Raw genomic sequence first — 21,334 nt, 5'->3', positions numbered from 1 at the left:
GAGAGATGATTGGGTAGATAGACGATGCTAAATACAAAATACTAAATGAATTGTTTGCATTGATGTTCACAACAAAGGTTAGAGAGATTCTCACAAACTGAGGAATTTGTAAAAGTCTGCCATCACCAGAAGTTGTTTTAGAAGATGAAAGTAATATCAAGCAATATGAATTGCCATATGGTTGTATTCGCTGGAAAAGTGTTTTAAAGGAACTCAAATATGACATTTCTGAACGAATAACTGTAACATATAACCTGTCACTTATGTCAGCCTTGATGCCAGAAGAAATGTTGTCAGTGCGATACCAGTTCTTCTTAAAAAGGACTTAAGGGCTGATCCATGTAATAACAAAATACAAAGCAGACACTTTTTTTATGCCACTGTAAGAGATCCAAGTTATGCTCATGTCTAGAATATGATATGTAGTTTTAGCCATACCGATTCAAAATAATGTCACCACAGAGCCAGAAGAGAGCAGGAATGGCACAGGTAAGCAGAGGTGGCATTGCTTTTATGTATGACAAGATTAAATAGCTTAGGATTCCTTATTTGGGAAACAGATTGGAGAAGTGGACATACCAAGTCCATAAAATAATAAATAGAATAACAAATAAATATGGTTGCATTATTCCATTTCTTTCTGAGGGGATAAAGGCTTAAACAAATAACAATACTAAAAGCAAACAAAAGGAAATAATTTTCATGCATTGGGTCTTTAAAATGTGTTGCTGTAACAAGCCACTGAGATGGAATTTATGACAGCTGTCTCTCTCTCTTCTGCATCTAGACCCAGTGCAGGAGGCTCCAGCACAGAAAGCATCTTTACTGCTCAGGAGTGGAAAGGCCAACACAAAATCCTTCTACATTCACCTGCTTCTTTCAGTTTTCTATCAATGATTCTGGTGAGCACTGCTAAAAGTCAAGATTTGAGGTTTGGTGAAACATTGGTCAGCCCAAATAAGGTTACGTTTTCACAGTGCTTTAGCAGTAACAACAATAGTAATAATAATAATAATATTAAATAGAAAATTCTTCCTTTTATTTGCAACAGTTTTTGATTTTGATGAAATAGTGTATCTGATGGAACTCAGTGTTTAAAGTTGTCTCATCAAGCATCAGCAACCTTTCACTGTGTGCTAGTTCCATTGTTTCTTCTGGTATATGGTCAACTCATTTAAAATGATGCCACTGACATAACAAACTATAGAAAATCCCCATTTTTACTTTTAGATGTATTTTGTGCCCAGTTCAGATGATTACTTGGGGTAGCAACTGAATGATATATGTATGTGTGTGTATATAGATACATGTGTATGTTTTTATATATATGAAATGTATATGTGCCTATACATGTGTATGCAGACACATACATATATAAATAAAATCAAGCTGGTAAATCTCACCATTTTTGTCCAAACAAAACTTTAAAGTACTAATTCTGAGAGCAACGCTCCCTTTTTATAATTTGGAAAAAGTGAATTCTTTTACAGAATGTTTTTTGCTTGCTTTTTGAAGGTTTCTTTTTCTGCTTAGTAGGAATTTTATCATAATTTCATACCCCCACACTTCACGGTTTGTTACTTGGGCTATTACTCTCACATTTAACTTGATAAGGTCCTGCTTCCTGTGATACTCATTTTTGAGTCTTGATTCCTCACAGCTGCTGCTTTGAAGTTTTAGATAACATTCTGAGCATTGCACATTTCTCCTGATTTTAAACTTCCATTCAATGCATTACATAGCTTTGTTTCTCTTACATAACTTTTCAGTAAATCGTTATATTCTAATATTCTAGAAATAAATGTTTTGCTTTTAATCAGAGTAAAACTCCGTATATCTTTCTTCAAAGAAGCTAGTAAGTTCTGTCAAAAGGTTTGGTGATTTATTCTCATCTTCTTTAATCCTTTCTTCAAAGGAATGTAAGTCTGTTACTCAGGAGGAATTTGAATCATTGTGTATTTCACACATGCAAGAAAAAAAGAACTGATGCTTTGCAACCTCTCTTTCAGTACTGTGCTTTGTTTGACCTTATCCTGTCCAGGACTAGGAAATGTAGCTGCAAGTAACTTCCTCTGGATGATATTCAAGCATTTTGGAATGGTATATATGAAGTGGTGAGTACGCACGTTGCTGAAATGTATTCGTTTTAAATGGGAAGAGATAAAAATGCAGTTTTTGCTCACACGTTCCCTCTTAGAGATCAGCAAGATTGAATGTGAATCTGGATTACAGGTCGACATCAGGTACAAAGTTCCTTTATCAGCCTTTGGATGTAGTTAAGAGAAAGGCTTTTAAAAATTTTCTTAAATTGATGAAAAATCAGTAATGATCTCATCTGATAAACTGTGTTGCAGTTGTTTTGAGTCTAGAGGCAATAAAAGTGTATGAGAGGAAAGCTGAGGGAGCCACAGCTGGAGCACTGCTACAGACATTCCCACTGGCTTCCCTCTTTTACATGTGCTTTTTCATGTAAAGGGTACGATTGTTTTTTGGTTCCTTAGGCCTTTCTGTGCAGTATAAAAGAATATGTCCACGGATACAAGTGTAACAACTGTTAATGTGGGTTGACGGTGATAGGACAAAGAGGAATGGTTTTAAACTAACGGGGAGGTTAAGGTTAGATATTAGGAGGACATTTTTCACACAGAGGGTGGTGACGCACTGGAACGGGTTGCCTAAGGAGGTTGTGGACACTGCATCCCTGGAGACATTCAAGGCCAGGCTGGATGCAGCTCTGGGCAGCCTGGTCTGGTGGCTGGCAACCCTGCCCATGGCAGGGGGGTTGAAACTGGATGATCTTTGAGTATTTTTCAGCCGAGGCCATTCTATGATTCTAGGCAGTTCTCATGCAAAATATTTACAAGCATGTAGAATCACAGATGATGAGATGATGCATACTTACTATGAATGTACTTTTAGCCATGTTAAATTATGTGCGTTAAGTCATAAAAATGAACAAACTTTTCCCAGTGGTAATCTTCCTTCATAGTTGCGATATGAGCAGAATTCTAATAATGGAATATCCTTATTTTGCAGAATTACTTACAGATATTAGCAGTGCCCTTAGGTATAGGCAGATAAGAACCAGGGCTCCATGGTCGGCCCTGATAATTCTTCTTGCATTTTCCGCAGTCTGGGCCAGTTGTGTTGTGCTCACATTCACAAAGTAGTCTTTTGTTTTCTTCTTTACAGCCAGTAGCATGAAGGTTGCACTTACACCTATATTTAAAAGGCAAAAATAAAAGAAGTAGGATATTACTTAAAGCTGTATTTAAGTTTGGCAAAATTTTTTTTCTAAAGCATATCCTATGGCAATCACTGTGTGTGACTGTGTTTTAGCAAGTATTGCAAGATAGTGCTCAAAGAACATGTTATATTATCATCAGCTCACACAGATCAAACAAGATAAACAGCTCTAATTTTACCAAGGTTCCAAGATGCTGAATCTTTTCTCATTTCCACTGACTTAACTCCACTGAGATCAACTAAATTATTTGTAATTTTCATACAGCTAGGTCTACAATCTTGCAAAAATTCGAGGGTTGCTTGGTACATACAGGGACAGAATAAGTTATTTGTGTCCTTAGGGAGTCTGTCCCAAATTGAGATCTGAATAGGCCAAGGACATCTGAGAAAGCAGATTTCAATCACATATCCTCTACAACAGCCCACTTTGGGAGAAAGGAACCTTGAGAAATGTAAGCTCAGGTCAGTGATGTTTTGCCATTCTTGTCCAGCAAGTGCTGTCTTGCTCAATAAGCAATTTTTTCCCCCCATGCTTTAATTTGATATAATTATAGTAGCCGAAGGTCACAGGAAATATTGTTTACCGAGTTTAATTTAGGAAATGGTACCAAAACAAACTTTGAGAAAAAAATCATTACATAAATCAGATTCAGCATCTGTTACCTGAACAATTGTATTTCCCTTAATTCCTCTCTCTGCCTGAAAGTAGGATTCTTACAGAATGGGAAAACTAATTTCATAAACAGTAAAGTATTTTTACTTTTTTTCCATCTCTTTCTAATAAATGTCGGAAATGGCTAAAATCTGTTTCTGTTTGGAGCTGGAGAGAAAACCAGTATTTAATGACTCTAGTTGTTTGTTTTCATAATGATTGTATGTCTAGAGATTTAAAGGGTTCTCCTGTGGGTATTTGTCACCTGTTCCATACACTGACCAATAATTAGAGCAAAACAACACATGGAATGACCAACTGCAAATTAACAGCTGTCAAGCTGACTTCCATTTGGAAGGAATATGACCTGAAGCAACTGGCCACATACATATATATCCCCAGGGTAAAACAAACTTCCAGTTGTCATAAGTGGCTGCTGGAGAGAATCCACAAGAATTTGTAATGCAGTAGATGGTGTAGCATCCTTTTCAATGCTAGAAATGAGGCAGATGAAACTGTTGCTATTTAAGCAACACTTACTCTGAAGAAAAACAGGACTGGTACTGCTTAAATTGAAATTACCAAAATATATCAAACATGCCAGGCAAAAGAAGGCGCACTTCATTTTTATATCATTTCTGTAATATTGATGCTTAAGGACTACACCAATCTTAAGGTAAATTTTCGAAGACTAGATGCTGCAGAGAGAAAGATAACTGTCTAAATGTCAGTGGATGAGATATGGCCAGTCATGCAGAGCTCCAGGTTTGGTAAATAGAACTGCTATTAAGGAAAGTGATGAGTTGTTTTACTGCCCACTGGACTATGAAAACAGGAAATATACAATGATAGCATGCACAAGAAGGGGTCAGGGAAGAAAGAAGAAGAGACTGTAGCACTGAAGACAGGAACTGACTGGCTTTCCTGCAGGAGTTTATTGTAGGGATCATCAGTGTTAGAAACAGCAAAGTTATCTAGGCAAAAGAATAAGCCAGTTGATGCTAAGAAAAGCACTAATTCCTATGGTTCTGAAAACTGCTGCGTACTGGTGAGGAGAAAATAAGTGTAGATGCATCTGCTAATTGGTGCCAACATACATAGATCTTCTACCAGCACCTGAAAACAAACAGTGCTTGTGTCATAAAATCTTGCCAAAAAAAAAAAAAAAAAAAAAAAAAAAAAGTCTGTATATATCAGATGCTGTACTTCTACTTTGTTCCCAAGGAGCTGGACTGACCGACCCTTCTTCAATTTTGCTTGCATAATTGTTGATTCTACCCAGTCCTGTCCCACCTCTCTTTATGCATGTTTTGTTTGTGTATAAATATGGATGTATATATTCATATGGAAACAGTTCCTGCAAATTCTCATGCCTGTTGACTTCCTTTCATGTTCCACATTCCCTAACCTCTTTGTAGGCTGCCTTCTCCCTGCTGCCTTCATATTCCTTATTCCTCAGACAAGAGAGCATAGACAGCACCGATGAACACCGCTGGCTGCTTTCTGAATTTCTTGGAGAAGTGTTTCTTAATGCAGGGCCATGGCACCATGACGTGGCAGCTGTTCTGTGGTCTACATGGCAGAACCTGAACAGTACAGCAACAGGAAGGGTTTCTGCAGGAGGCATTGCCTTTGACGATCAAAAGCCATTTGCTCAAGGAAACAGGTAGGAACTCAGCTTTAAAGACCAGCTTAAGTGAGAATGAAAAAAATAATAATAATCAGCTCTCATTACAGGCATTCAGAACACGTATAAAGAAGCCATCTTAGTCACTTAGCTTGATGAAGTTGCTAAATATCTCTTCCTGTCAAATTTGTTGAACAATTCATTCAGTCAATTCTTCTCTGCAAATTAATTTATTTGTATATGTTTTTTTTTAATGTGAAAGCTTTCCTAGCTGAATCACCCAGGAAGCTGAATTCTGCCTTCAAAGAAAATTCCAAGGAATACAATTATAAGAGAAAGGAAAGCAAACTGTCTACTCCCCTCTCCCACCAAAACCAAACAAATGACCAAAACAAAAAAAAACCAACCAAACCAAAAACCAAACACAAAACCATCACCACCATAAAGAACCAACAGTTAAGATGGAGGTATTACTTTAAGGGAGTATGATTTAAAATGGATGAAATAAAACAAAGTGAGTTTATCATTGGAAAAAGAAAGGACTACTATCAAATTGTTGTGAGCAGAGAGCAGATAGTCAAAATCTAGTATCAAGAGACAAGCACAAGAAGTGCTGAAAGTGTTACAGAATCCTAAAATAAAATAATCCTCAGAATAATTCAAACTTAGCTGTGTACAATTTCAAAGAGAGTAAGGAGCAAGATGTGGTCACTGTGGTTTTGTGAAGGACTACTTAAAGACGAAGTGTAAAAATACATTACCCGTAGCACTTCAGAATACTGACAGCATAAAAGTTAGGTTTGGTTTGTGATCATTAGTGTTATACAAGTGCAAAAGCCCCTGTAAGAGTAAAGAAATATGAAGAAATTGAACCAAAGATATCATATCACTGACTACACGTAACAAGTAAAGGAGCATAAGCACAAAAAATGCCGTTCAGGGGACTGACCCACACTGGCTCTGATTCTCAACTCACTTGCATTAATTTTTGCTGATGTCACTTCACAGACCTTAGAGATTAATCACGACTTCTACAGCATGTTCACAGCTGAATCCTGAATGAGAGTCATGTGCAGGCAGCGCTAAAACTGAATAAGACCAATAGCAACTGTGAAAAGCAAACAGGGCGTACTTTTGGAAGGTACCATGGGGATAACATACTAATATCAAATTCTGTGCTGTATATGGAGAGATGTTTTTACTGATCTATTTACTTATTTATTTTCAGGAAGGCTGTGCTAGGAAATGGCCAATCTGTCCCAGGGACCTCATCAGAGGTGTGTAAGGACAATTCACAGGGAGTGCAGTGCAGAAGGAGAAGAATGCCTTTTGTGCCTGAGGGACAGACTTCCAGGGTGGATGAAAACGGTAAATATACATAGAGCGAGGGGAGATGACTAGAATATAATAAAAAACTGCCTTTGTTTGGGAATAAGCAGTAAGGGAAATAGAAATTGTTAAGGTTGTTGAGGAGAGATCATCTGTGTAAAAGTAACACCCAGATAGAATATGAGGAAAAACACCCTTTATGATGAGATACACTGGGTTATAAGTTCAAAACAAAACAGAGCCTGGAGTTCAGCTATTTCAGGTAACTGAATCAGAAGAGTAACACTGATGTGGCAGGCAAACAGGGCTCCAACAGATCACAGGAAGGGATGAAGAAATCAGCTGGCCATGGAGGACATATTACCCGAGTTCAGAGGCCTTCATCTGTCTCCTTTTTTTTTTCCTAAAGAATCTTACCTTTCTTGTTTTTTGTTTTTGTTTGTTTGTTTGTTTGTTTTTTCTTCAGAGGCAAGGAAATATTTTATTACCTTATATGGCAAAGTAACAACTATGATGATAAATTACTACTGAAAGTTCTAGGTATTACTTGCTATTTCTTTAAACCCTTCCTTTGAAAGGCAGTTCTTACTTGCTCCTGCTTTGAATTAAAGTAGTAACAAAAGGCTTAATTAGTTTTGAATACAAAGCATACTAAACCCAAAATTTCATGTAACCCTTGCAGATGTTTCTGTTGGAAGACCTTGTTCAAGTTGCCTACATGCGCAAGAACGGATAAGTTATGAAAAACTAAAACTCCATCCATACTATGTGAATTGTGCAAGTACCAGATAACAGCATTTTATGCCTACATGGTTTCTTGAAATCCAGAAAAAACGTCAAGTGCTTCAAAAGGTAAGATGTACACATGCCCAGAAATGTAATGACTGGGTATTAGTGGGTGGGTAGCAGATGCTTGGCAAATCAAGCAGGTTTGAATTTGTGTTGGAATACGGGTTAAGGTATGGCAAGTGTAAGAGGATGCATGTAGCAGCCTTTGCACTGAACAGGCAAACAGTCTAGGGGCAAAGCAGCACAAAAGGGCCAAGTGTTATTCTCAGAAATCATGCTAATTACAAGTGATATTGCTTATTGTTGAGCTTGAGAATTTCAACACTGAGTCTGCACTACATTTGTCTCCATTTGGAAATCTCTCTCCCAGTGTTTTTGTGGTCAGGGGTTTCCTGTTTTTCAGTTCAACCTGCAGGGACATTTCCTGCTCAGCAGCCTGGTTACAGCACACAGAACATATTTCCTTACAATGTGCAAATCCAGTTCTGAATTGTTGGAGATTGATATTGCTGTCCAATGCTATAAACCCTAATTGTGTAGGAGAACAAATTTGTTGTTCTGACCACTCATCTTTGACAGACTCATTATTTTGTCATAGAGCAATTTAGGTGATATTTTTGGCAGTTATATAAGGTGTAGGAAGCATTCTGGCTTGTTCAAGGAACAGTTCTGTTTTAGTGGGAGAAGGAGCCCTGGGCGCGCTGCATTCCTCACAGATTCTATTTACATATAGACAAGTGACATTAAAATGCTGTAAATATCACTAAAGTAATTGGTAATACCGTGCTGATTCACTTGCATGTGAGTGCCAACCAACAGACTGGGGTCACTTGAGGGTATTGTTGAAGGGATCATTCATGAGAAAGACAAGATATGCTCTTTGATACATTTTTTACAGCTAGCCATATGTTCCTCACTTAGATACATTTTTGGATCATTCTAGGTCATAGCCAAAGTTTATAAAATCATCTTAAAATCAACTTGCAAGCCTCCTGCATGGACCCTCCATTTCCACGTGCTGTAGCTCTGCACCCACAGGAGAGCTTGCCCAAGATTTGCTTGTCATAGTGCTGCCCACGCAGGGTGGTGCATGCACAACGTGAAGTGCTGTCCCTACACGGTTTCACTGCTGGGAGATATTGCACGCAGTGGGAAATTTGGAGACACTGTTAGCAATTCCCCTTAATCATCTCCCCAGTGCTAGCAACTGCTCCCAGCACCTTGTCACAGCTGTCCGAAAGGACCTGGCTGAGGTGGATGTGACACCAGAGCTGTTAACATTGCTGTCTATGCCATCCCTCTCAAGATTACTAACGACCTTGAGGTAGCTTCACCAGGAGATCCAATTTCCTAATATATAGACAAAGATGGAAATTCCCTGTTCTAAATACATTTTAAGTGATACTTCAGCCATGAAATAGAAGGCGACCATGAAAGTAGAAAGATAGTTAAAACTGAAACATCTTAAAAACGTGTCATGAAATACTTGAGATAAAAACAACATTGAATCTTAACTATTTATTTATTTATTTTAACGATTTATATTTAGACTGTTTTTACTTTATATTTTCCTTGTCATTTGATGAGACATACTTGTCATAACATGCAAAACCATACAGATAAGTGCCAAAATTCTTGTACTGTTGAATGTACAATGTAAGCAGCGGGAAAAAAACATAAGTCCCTTTAAATGTCTTGTAATAAGTGGAACATGTTTTCCTAGAGGCTCAGTCTCAGAAATTTAATGTGTCTATTGAGTGTTTTTATTAATTACATCATAGAATTCTTCCATGTCATGTCAAAGAAAAAAAGTAAAGCTTGCCAGTCTGTATCCTAACTTCCAAAGCTTAACAGAAGTCTTCACAGCTTTACTATTGAAGCAGATTTTGTGGTGATGAAAACAAGGATAAAGGGGACTATTGTGAAGAAATACAATGATTGCTGGCCAATTTATTTCAGTGAGGATGGAGGAATAGACAGAGGGAACACACATAAAAGAGGTAACAGATAATTACTGCAATCTAGGCTACCAGTTCTCCCCGCAGGGACCAGCCCTCTGTGGAAGTTCTGAGCTAAAAGGGTTGAAACAAGTAAGGACAGTTGGCAATCAGAAAATGGCCTGGGTGGTTGGCTGCAAATATGTCTGCTGAACAAATGTTCCAGGTCATGCGAAGCAGAAAAGTCAATTCTGGTTTTTATTCTGTTTAGTTTTTTTTTTTTGGTTTTTTTTTTTTTTGGTTTTTTTTTTGAGCTATATGAATACGTCAAGTCCACACTGCTGAACAGAATAGAAGCCCCAAAAAAGAACTACTTTTTTTTCTTTTTTCTTTTTTTTTCTGGAAGTTATGAATAAAATCCTTATAGTCTGCTGCTAAAATGTAGATGCTTTAGTGAGAGCAATGAAATGTGGATCCTTTCTTTCATTTGTTTATTTTTGGAGAAGCTTTTGGTCAAAAGATTTTTTCCATGTCTCTTTCCCTGGGTTTTTCTAATACTTTATAATCTTCTGCTGCAAATAAGATTCCTTTGTGGAATGGGGCAACAGCAATATTAATGAATACAAAAAATCAGTGATAACAAAAATAACTTTGTATAGGTATATATACTATTCTTTCATTTGCAAAGCAAGGACTAATGTTGGATCAGGTTTTTAAGCTTCTTAAATCTGTAAGTAGCTTTGTGGCTGGAAAAGAAGTTTAACCTGTGCTCAGTAATCCTACAGCACCTTAGTACTTTAGAATCCAGAGATATATAGAAGCCTCTTCAACTTTATTCTTTGCTATTTTCATTGCTAAATTTGGGAGGAAATTGAATTAGATTCCCACAGGCAGTATGGAAAATTGGGGAAAATAGCTTCTTATTCTTCCTCAGATGAGTTTAATATATCTAGTGGGGAACAGCAAAACCCAGACTCAGAAAGCATGTTTGCCTTGCTTTCTCAGTGGCCTACTTCCAAGCACTTGGAGAGCCTGAAATTAAAAAAGAAAACAAAGTCCAAAAGAGCAGCATAATTCCCCTTCCCATAGGAGAAAGGACTTTCTAAGGCTCAGACAAAACATAAAACGTGCAGGGCCTGCAGTTGCTCACTGTTTGCACTGAGCCAGCCCAACAGTAAGAGCACACAAATGCTGCACTTAACTATTAATGTATTTATTGCATTCACACACTAGCAAATGTTTCTGTAAGTTCTGATTATTTAAATGGGTACTACCACCAAGCTGAATGCCAATCAGTAGGAACCAGAACTACACACTCACTACAGTTCAATCCCCACCTCAGCCTGTAACAGAGGATGCTGTATGGGAGCTGCACCCTGCCTGCCTGAGGAAGCTGCGGTAGGACGGCTGCTGGCTCTGCTCTGCAGCCCCAGGGCTCTCCTTTTTTGTGTGTGCGTTCTCTAGCTGCTTATAATAATCTTAGAATCAAAGACAGTATATTTTTTGCTATCGTTACAAATATATTTGTGAAAGAACTAGTTCTCTAACCTCGAAATCCTAGGATTTTTACTGCTAGAAAAAGAGGCCTGCTGCCAAAACATGAGTCAACTGATTGGCTTTGGTACAATCTTCTTCCTAACTCAGATTACATAGAACACAGGGACTTTGTTTAGGGCCATGGTAAGTACACAAGATGGAAGCTACAGAAATGTTAGTTGCACTTACTGAAAAAATATTTTCATTTCTTTCATAGACCATTCACTCAGTCAGGATGATTGGTTAAGGGAGCATACTGGCTTTCAAAAAATATTTGAGATTTATGGTTGACAGAGTCATATAATTTTCCACATAACATTCTCTGGTCATCGGTTTTTGGAGTGCGCTATCATTATAAAGCAAAGTGATCTTGCAAAAAAACAAAACTGCAATGAAACAAAATCAGAATTGGTATTTCTTTGGGACTATGAATAGCAGATTATACTATCGAGTGCATTTTTAATTTATAGATTTGAAAAGGTGATTCTTATGCAGAGACCTGAAGTGCACACAATAAAAGCCCCTAATGTCATGCTGAATAGTACCTTTAAAGCATCAAAAATGTGATTTTCTGATGGCGTAAAGAGCTCATATTATGTTTTAATACACTAGTATGTTGAACCGATTTTACATAGCAGTGAGGCTTGCAATGAAAACCCTGCCTTTGTCATTTGCTTTTTCCCTAGAGTATTTTTATTTTATAAATAAGATAGTTCTTTGGCAATATACTGCCATTTTCTTTTATTTCTCTGCTGTCAGAGGTTTATGTCTGGCATTACATTCAGCATACAAAGTGTTGGCCTCAGAGTCCTTTTTTCTTCTTTCATGAAACCACAATCCAATAGATTTTGCTTTATGTGATGTTATCATGGGAAAATGGAAAGAAAAAAAAAAAAAGTGCTGTTTCAGCAGCTGACCAGTTCAATTATTAAGTTAAAACATAAACAGCAAATTACAAAGATTCAAAGGCTGAAGCCTTCTGTTTCTATGATGGTAAAACACTCACTGAAAAGATTTTCTTAAAGATTTCACTGTTAATTTTCATCCATGTCAGAAAAATCTTTTCTTGATTAAAAAAGAAAAAAAAAGTAATCAAAACAAATACAGACCTCTCCCTGTTCATCGCTCCTCATAGAGAGAAGCTGCAGATTACAGAAGGAATTCGTATCATATTTAACCTCATTTCACCAAATAAATTGTAAATGTTTCTGAAATGCATTAGTTTGCTAGATGGCATCCTTCAAAATGAAAAGAGGCAGTTGAAAACTAACTAAAAATATTTACAGGCTAAATCAGCAATGCTCAGAACTCAAACAGAAAGTTGAATATAATCTATTAAATGTCTTAAAAACACCTAAGCAGTTAAGCACACAAAGCTTCTGATTCTAGATGAAAAACCTGAAGATGAATAGATCAAAAATGTTCCATTACTTCTGACTTGTAAGTCCATGGTGTAAAGATAATTCAACAATGCTTGTACCCAAAAGAAAAGAACAGTTAATTCCAAGTTATTTCAGTCTACCGTGCTAGAATTACCAATATTTAACATTAGATACACCTAGCTAGCTGAATGGCTGAACATTTTTTCTAATTCATGTTTCATATTCTCTTGAAAACCACTGCATAAATAAAATTTGACATTTCAGAAAGCAGTTCAATTCAGAAAAGGAAGGGGGATACTATTTAATGTATCCCAACCAAATACCTTACTAAAGCTGAGTACCCATAAATGTGTTTGAGGATGTTGATGTGAACACAGTAGGAACATTTGCCATCAGCAGGATAACAGCAGTGATATCCCTATGTCTGCGTCTGTATAAAGCCACTCATTAAACTATCTCAAGTGTTAAAGCTGAAACAAATCTGCCTGGAAAAGAGAGCTGTCTTTTGCTGCTACAGAGAACTGATTTCCTTCACCTTTCCAAATGCTCAGTTTTTTCCCCTTTTCTTCACAGCTATTAGTTTTCAAGGAAATATGTCAATAGAGCAGCTAGAAGATCTGCAAGAGTTTGCCAGCAGTGTGTTCTACAAATAATTTTACCCATGAACACAGATTCTAAGCCGATGTAAGTCCATCTGGCTCCATAACAATCAATGAAATTATGTTCATGTTGTCTGAAATGTGGCCTAATTTGTTTCCACATTTCATTCATATTATTCTACACTCACTATAGTTTTAGAATTGAGTTCACAATAATCACAACTGAGTGTGGAATAAAAAGTGGGAGTCAATGGAATATGAGAAGTCCAGGTATGATCTCCCTTTAGGGCCACAACTGTTGAAAAGGTAAGATGATAGTATTTTATGGATTTTTTTTCTTTGCACCTATTTTGCTGTAATGTTTAATCACAGAAAGAGAAAGATTTTATTACCTACCTCAGGAAACTAAAGCTGAGGCTAGTCATGTCTCTCTGGAAGAGGAAGCAAAATCTCTCTAAGGTGAACATTAATAATGACAGTTTCTTCTAGTGCTGCCAGCTCAGAACCATTGATCAGTTGGCAGCACCAATAATGCTAGTGATTGGACTAGAGGGATTGGTTTCAAGCTGTGGCAGGGGAGATTCAGGCTGGACGTTAGGAAATATTACTTCTCAGAAGCGGTGGTCAGGCACTGGAATGGACTGCCCAGGGAGGTGGTGGAGTCACCGACCCTGGGGGTGTTCAAGGAGCGATTGGATGTTGTGTTGAGGGACATGGTTTAGTGGGAGCTATTGGTAATAGGTGAACGGTTGGACTGGATGATCTTTTAGGTCTTTACCAACCTTGGTGATTCTGTTTCAATGATTCTATGATTGTTTTGGTAGTACCTTGCTTGCCAGTACTGTGTCACTGTCAGTCCAATGGTGAAAAAATGTTAAGCACTACAACCACCCAGCAGAACTTGAGCACTAGGCTGTAAGAATTCTTGCTGCTCTGTTATTCTGTATTGAGTTATGTATAACAAACAGGTCTGTACCATAACCTGCTAGACAGTCACAAATATGATGGAAAAGCCTCAGATGAAAGGCATGGCAATGTAGCACTACAGAGTTTTGTAGCGTAACAAATTCAGCAAAAGTTAAGAGTCTTTAGGAGTTACAGTTTCACAGTTTCTCTTATTTTTCCTTTTATTTTGATACAGATCTGCACATTACGTTTGAAGGTACTAAATTGCATTGCATATCACTGATTTATACTTCATATATAGACCTTTTTTTTTTGGTTTTTTTTTTTTTTGGTTTTTTTTTTTTTCCATTTTAATTTAATTAATACTGGTCTTCCATTTGCTTAGCAGCAATCCCAAGAAAGCTGCTTTAGGTTGCTAGCAATTGCACCAGGCTTCCTGTCTTTATTTGGAAGTAGGATTTCACAGGATCAGCTGCCAGCTGGTACCCTAAAGGGTTGTTTTTTTTTTCCCCATTGCATTTCTGAAAAGGAACAACTTGTTGTGTGGGAGGTCTAAAACTGTGGACATTAAATTACTGTCCAGGAGGGCATGCTTACAATATCATTCAAAAATGTTTCCTAACTCTCTGCAGTGGGGGAAAAACCCTTTCCACTCTTGAGCAGAATTATGCTAAGTGAGCTGTTACAAATTTCTGGCAACAATTAATGCTGGACAGACATGTGAGTGGCAGAAATACCTTTACTTTCTTAAGCGTAAGAAAAGACTCATGATGCAGCACCTATTGTGTCACAGTAGGAAATAAAGTGTTTTCACAAGCCATTGTCAGAAAGCAGCAGCATTTCTGCTACATGAGAAACAAGCAAGGTTAATTTCATACTGATTGCTGTAACTTTTTGAGGACTATAATAGAGAAAAGCAGCATAAAAATATCTGTGGTGTGCACAGAATGCCACACCAGGGAAACCAGTTCTGTGAAGCAGGACATCTGTTGCTCTTTTCAAAAGATTTTAAAGCATTTCTGTTTAAGAGACCTCCTATGAACTCATTTAAAGGTTTGAATGTGCCCTCAGTAGTTAGTGCTGCAGAATTCTATATATGGAAAAGAGATGGATGGGCTGCAACGGGTTGCCTCTGAGGGAGACAAACATGCCTGTGGTGCTGTAAGCAGCGTGCCTGGGAGGGGCAATGGGTATGGGCCCCAGGGGAGTGATCCTCATGAGTGGAGCACAGCATCATGCTGATGCCAAATGCCACCATCCCAGCTGGGTATACCCTGCATGGAGCAAAGGCTAGTGGCGCTCTGGCAGCCTTACATGCAAGGACACAGGAGGGGCAGGTGGTTTGTTTAGGGCCTGCCACACTCAAGTCCTATTGAGTGCCAGGTCTCTCTGGAAGAAGAGAGACCTCTGTGAGAGCAATGAATAGCTCTGACCTGTTCCTACCAAGGTTAGTAACAGGAAAGGCCATTCTGCAGCTCTTGATGCCAGGCTTTTGTGAGGAACATTCTCCCCCAGCCTTTTCCCTGCTAGGCCTCTGCTTAGCAGAAGTGGAATTCATTTTGTTCTGCTTTGAGAATCCTGACAATCCTGACATGACTCCTTCAGCATTTGACTTGGTAGATATTTGTAAATGATAAATACGGAATCTAGTTTTGCATCATAAATACACAGCCTAGCTTAAAACTAACACTTGATTCTGTTGTTCCTCTTTTCAGGTTAATACCCGATTCCTCACTTGTACAGAAACCACTGCCTAAGAATCATTACTGGAACCACTCTGAAGAGCCCATTTGACGCAGGTGAAATTGGAGGTACTACCCCAAGGTTTTGCTGTTCTGCTTGTTTTCCTTGATCTTACTGCTAAGCGTTGGTTGAGTTTAAGGACTCTGAACTGTATCCCTCCCTCTGCAGTGCTGCCATTACTATATGTTGCCAGAAAGAGAAAAGCATCTGGCACACCCCACGCAAGAGCTGCATCACCCCAGCTTTGTTCTTGATGTAGTCAGATGGAAACCCACTTTGATGCTTCTCATAAAGGGTAAGGATAAGAAAAGACTTACTACACAGGTGGGTTAATTAATCTCTTTCTGAAAAATCATTTTGCTGAACTTTGGGGTGAATGATAAAGCACCGATATTCTTTTCAAAAACCTCTTCTTTTTCTAAGCATCTATGTTCCTTTCTGGAGTATATTCTGAGCTATTCATGAGTAAACTAGCAAGACAACAAGCTGTAAAACTAACTGTTCAGAGCAAATGAATCTGACTAAGTATTTCAAAAGTGGCTTTGTTCTCATGTTTTCTTGAGTTACATCAGGGTTGGTTTTCAACACGCTTAGTACTCACAGCTCCATCTGCAATAACTGGGAAGTGGACTTTTCTTATTATCATCAAAGTAGACACTCCAAATCCACTTTAACATATTGAAAACTATTTCCATTCTCTCTCTCTCTCTTCTTTTTTTTTTTTCTCTCTCTCTCTCTCCCTCTTTTTTTTTTTTTCTTTCTTATTTTCATCTTGATTGGAAGTCATAATTTGAAAAAAAAAAGTGACAAAACTGAACGTAACATTTCTCCTTCTTTATCATGCTGGCTTCCATTTTCGAAGTTTCAAATTCCATACAATATAAACTTCTTGTCACAGTATAATTCCTTCTGGAATTATTATGGTAAGAATTATTTGCCAGTTGAGCTGTGAGAACAATTGATTTTTCAGCTCACTGGCTGAACTGAAAAAAATAAAAAATGGGGGAAAAAATCATTTGCATCAAATGAAAGGAAATGTGTGATTTTATTTTCAGGTTTAAAATGACATTTTTGATAATTTTTTGAACAAACTATTTCCAAAGCTAAATTTTTTGCCTTTTTTGAGGATTAAAATAAGTTAGTAAAAATTGTTACTAACGTAACTTGAATTCCGAAAATATTTGTATTCGTCCCTAACAGACATTCCTCTTGAAAATAATTTATACTTAAAAAATACCTATTATTTCTGCTGCTGAAAAGAATTAGATGAGAATTGAGTGGTTTGTGTATGTGTGTTGAAGTACGCCAAAAGCAACTTAGCTTCTCATAGGCACTTCAGATACAAAAAAAAAGGAAGTATTGGGTCACCATATCTCTAGCCCTGTTAGTGTAACAGTACAGCTTAGCCAAGTTAAACAGGCTGCCCAGAGAGGTTGTGAAGTCTCCTTCTCTGGAGATATTCAAGACCATCTGGGATGCTTTCCTGCGCAAGCTACCCTAGGGAATCTGTTTTAGCATGAGATTGGATCAGGTGATTTCCAGAGGTCCCCTCTAACCCCTAAGATTCTGTGATTCTGTGACTATGACATTTCATGTAATAGAAGAACTGAACAGCTTCATTTATATTTCAAATATTTCAAATCAATACTTCATATTCTGCGACCTCCACCAAGAAACTGTTAGAACTAAAAATTTAAGGAATAGATTGTAAGTTATGAATAATGTAAGCCCATCACAGGGGGAAGCATTTGAGAAATACTGCTGACAAAAACAATCAGTATATGTTTATACTGAGGAACAAACCTTTGCATTTCCATCTTGACTAATGCAGCTTTTAAAATCTTATATAAATTTTATCCTTTTCCCTGAAATGTCACACAGGCTTCCTCAACCTCAAACTTGAATGGAAACGTATGGGCGGTTTCTGTTCTCATAGAATATTTGAGTTAACCTGGGAGTAAAATGTTTGTGTGTGTATATACACACACTGTAAAAGAAAGAAAAAACAACAAAACAAACCAAAACAAAAAAACAAAAAACTAGCAGATGTAGGCAGAGGAAGAAACTAGATTTGGAAAATAAAGTTGTCATTAACACAGTACTGTCCACCAGCACCCATTTGTCAAACAGAAGTATATGGTGAAGAACAGATGTAGTAAGATGCCTCATGGGCAGGATTGTCTCTGGGGCACATTCAGATGGTGAGTGACAGTTTCTGGTCTTGGAGAATGCCCCAGACCATGGGCATGAGACCACTGCTCAGTTTTATTTGTATACTGGCAGAAAGGTATATAGGGAAAAGAAGAGGGATTTGTCCTGAAGACCTGACTAGCAGTAAGTCAGGGAGCCCAGTGAGGACCTTAACAAGAACTCCTGCATTGCACAGAGTTTTATCTCCTTAATTAACTTCAGCATAATTATCAAAACCTTTTGAATTACACAAATACATGAAAGAAAAAAAAAAAAAAAGGAAAAAAAAAAAAAGAAAGGATAAGAAAGGATAATAGCCATGTTGTTAAGACCTACGTTCATAAGCAATACTTCTGGGGATGAAGGAGTGAGTGTTTGTATCTGATACACTTCAGGGCTGGTGTTCTGTGTCACCAACACTGAGATTTGCAAAGGAGGGGCATTGAGACAGTTCCACTGGGATTCGGGATGGTGCCCATAGCAGCCGTGACCTCCCATCACTACCATTACTGCTCACTACCTTTCCTCATCTATTGTTTTATCTCCTCCTAGTGACTTATGCAGCTAGGAGGGGAGGATGACACCAGACTCATGAGGGCACCCAGATCTTGTTAAAGCTGTTCTCTGCTTTTGTGTTGCACAGAAAACCTCAAGAGAGGAAAAGTGCAGTACTTTGTGGATTTAATTCTATATACATTTTTGTTGTGATATACAGCAAATTGACTGAGCCAAATCACTTAGTGGCCATAAAATACTATCACAAAGGGAGCAAGATTCTGGCACGTGTCCAAACTCACTGTAAGAGAAGCTGAATATCTCTTTCAGAGATACAACATTTTAATTCCTTTTTTTTTTTTTCCTTCCATGGAAAACACTTTTGTGTTTTGTTTCAGAGTTACCCTTCCATGATAATCTCTGGACAACCAGATACTGAGCCTGAAGATAGGTAAGGTTTTGTTTCATTTTGTTTTTAATAAGACAAGTTAGTTTGTAACAGGCTTCTCTTGAGCTAAATGTTGTGTAGATTGAGAACTTAGTAACACCTTGACAAAACAGCGGTACACCACTTGGTCATATTAGCACCCGCTCTTGCAGTTGCTAGGCTGGAACAAGTGCAATTGGCTGCTGCTACAAGACTCTCAAGATGAAGCCTCACCTACTCCCCACGGCAGCTGGAATTTCAAATCTGTTTTTTTCTTTTGTTTTGTTTTGTTTTGTTTGGGGCGGGTTGTGTTTTGTTTTTTTTTTGTTTTTTTGGTTTTTTTTTTTAATGTGATAAGCAAATGAGGATATAAAAAAGTACACATTTGAAGAGTTATAAATGACTGGGTGGGTCCTGGATAGGGAGAGACTGGACTTTATGTTCTATTAATTGTGTTTGTATTGCAGCAATATTTGCAAAAGCTTTCCTCATCTTACAGCATACATTCAGCACACTTTATATTGCAGAACCTTTTCCCTGGGAGTAGGAAGGGCATAAATCGCTCCATAATTCGCAAACAGGCTGAATGTCAGCTATACATTAACTGTGCATATGTTAGTTGAAATCTGGGTAGGACCGTGCAGTAAGGAAACCAATGAACTATGTTAATAGACTTTCCCTAAGTTTGGAATGGACTTAGAACTCTTTGTCATTCTGGTGGTATCGCTCTGATGCATCTCCTATTTCAAGCATGTATATTTTATGAAGCATTAACAGACAAGCAAACGTACAGACCACAAGACCCAAAGCCTGTCCTGTTCTCCAAAAGTAACTACTGGAACAGAGAGATTGCAGAATTTCATCTCTCAATATATTGGCTCTGTCAAAAAAAAAACAAAAAACAAACAAAAAAAAAAAAACCCACCAAAATAAAACAAAACAAAAAAACACCAAAAAAACTAAAAGTCCGGGGATATCTTTTAAGGTATCATATTTTAAATGTGGTATTTGTATGTATCAGAAATAAAGCAATTGCCGCCATGCACATGAAAGGACTGATCTAGGGAAGAACCACCACATTGTGGGTCACCTCTGCAGTGACTAACCGATGAGAAGGTAACATAATGCCATCTAATGCCATCTGGTCTGGGTGTGCAGTACCAGTACTCCTTTTCTTTTAAAATTTTTACAGTGGAAGAGAAAGAGACAATTATTTTACTTCTCTGTTTTGTCTTCATCCAGCTGTTTCTCCAGTCCACATTCATGATTCAGAAGAAAGAAACAATCAAATCGAAAAGTGAAATGAAAACCTCTTTTTTTTTTTTTCGGAGACGGGCTGTGGATTGGGTTAAACATTTTCAGTAGCAGAATATTAGCAGTTAATAGCACTCAGGTTTTTGATCTTTAGCTCATTAATAACTGTAAGAAACCATCCTGGAACCACAGCTTCCCATCTTTCAATTTTTTTCCTGTGTTGCAAAGGGGAAAGAGCTGCCCTTGTTGGCAGACTGCAATTCCTATGGGACGCGAGTGATTAAAAATGTAACTGGCTCCTTGCTGTTTTGCTGTCCTGCTGGAAGAATTATTTCAGGAGTTTTCAAAGGAAACAAGGCATGCTTCCATAAGCACAGTGTCTTTAATGAAGCCTCCAAATGATAAGCAATTTTCTGCATTGACAAAGAATAATAGGTTTATTTTTCACTGTAAATTGAGTCATTCATGTTTCTCCCTCTCCTCTGCTCCTCGCATCTCATTTTTACTTTTCCTGATGAAGGTTTCCATGCCTCCTTTGAGCCACATAGGCTGCGACTCCTTGTGTGATATGATTGAAGGAGTGCTGATCACCAAAAAGAGAAGTGAAAATGGTGAGAAATGAGCAGCTGGAGTGGTGTGGAAGAAGCGTTTCCTAAAGTGGGTCACTGACAAAACAGACGCCTTCTCATATTGCAGCTCTGTCCCCTGTCCCACCTGCCTTCTCTACACCCTGTTCCTGCCTGTCGAAGGTCAAGAAACTGCTGTGCTGTGCTGTGCTCTGCCTGGGGGTAAGATGATAATGTTTTGAAATGGTTTTTCAAGTCAATTCCTGATTGTGCTTATATGGCAAAATCTACAACCCTGGCTCTAAGTAAGGGAAAATTGGCCCGCAGTTCAATAAATATAATGAGAAGATCTAGAGCCAATTAAAACGTGATGAGGCTATAAAAATACAGCCTGGGGTATGTGAGGCTAAAAAACCTCAAATCTCTCAGATGACCCTCCCTTTCCTCTGAAAACAACAGATGGAAAGCATCTGATTGCCAGGATTTGTATCACAGTGAATGCTAGCAGCATACATGAAATAAAACTAAAAGGTTTGTCTACTGAGGGCTTGAATGTAATGTTCTTCTCTGTGCAAAGGGCTACCAGAAGGTTTGTGGAGTCCAGTTCATGTTTGCCTGACTGGCATGGCTGTTCTGAACAGGACTATAGACGAAAG

General features: G+C 38.0%; 2 protein-coding genes across 18 annotated transcripts in view; one reads left to right on the top strand and one right to left on the bottom strand.

Annotated features, from left to right (window-relative positions):
• The window catches only part of NTNG1 (netrin G1), a 149,124-nt gene that overhangs the window by 52,842 nt on the left and 74,948 nt on the right, over positions 1–21,334 (bottom strand). For all 15 annotated transcript variants that reach the window (XM_085512159.1, XM_032446167.2, XM_015869507.3 and 12 more), the window contains exon 4: positions 3,047–3,219. In XM_085512159.1, the coding sequence (XP_085368285.1) occupies positions 3,047–3,219 (173 nt within the window). The remainder of the gene's footprint in view (positions 1–3,046; positions 3,220–21,334) is intronic.
• The window catches only part of LOC146759003 (uncharacterized), a 44,199-nt gene that overhangs the window by 5,283 nt on the left and 17,582 nt on the right, over positions 1–21,334 (top strand). For all 3 annotated transcript variants that reach the window (XR_014932989.1, XR_014932990.1, XM_085512163.1), the window contains exons 3-7: positions 788–902; positions 2,010–2,114; positions 5,317–5,564; positions 6,754–20,723; positions 20,809–20,900. Coding sequence is in view for 1 of the 3 variants with exons in the window: in XM_085512163.1 (XP_085368289.1) it covers positions 20,498–20,723; positions 20,809–20,900 (318 nt within the window). In the remaining 2 variants the exon portion in view is untranslated. The remainder of the gene's footprint in view (positions 1–787; positions 903–2,009; positions 2,115–5,316; positions 5,565–6,753; positions 20,724–20,808; positions 20,901–21,334) is intronic.

Source organism: Coturnix japonica, chromosome 11 (assembly GCF_054131305.1).
Source record: "Coturnix japonica strain WE chromosome 11, WE-NBRP24, whole genome shotgun sequence".
Taxonomy (NCBI): domain Eukaryota; kingdom Metazoa; phylum Chordata; class Aves; order Galliformes; family Phasianidae; genus Coturnix; species Coturnix japonica.
Note: the sequence above shows the minus strand (reverse complement) of the source record. Positions and strands in the feature narration are given on the sequence as shown.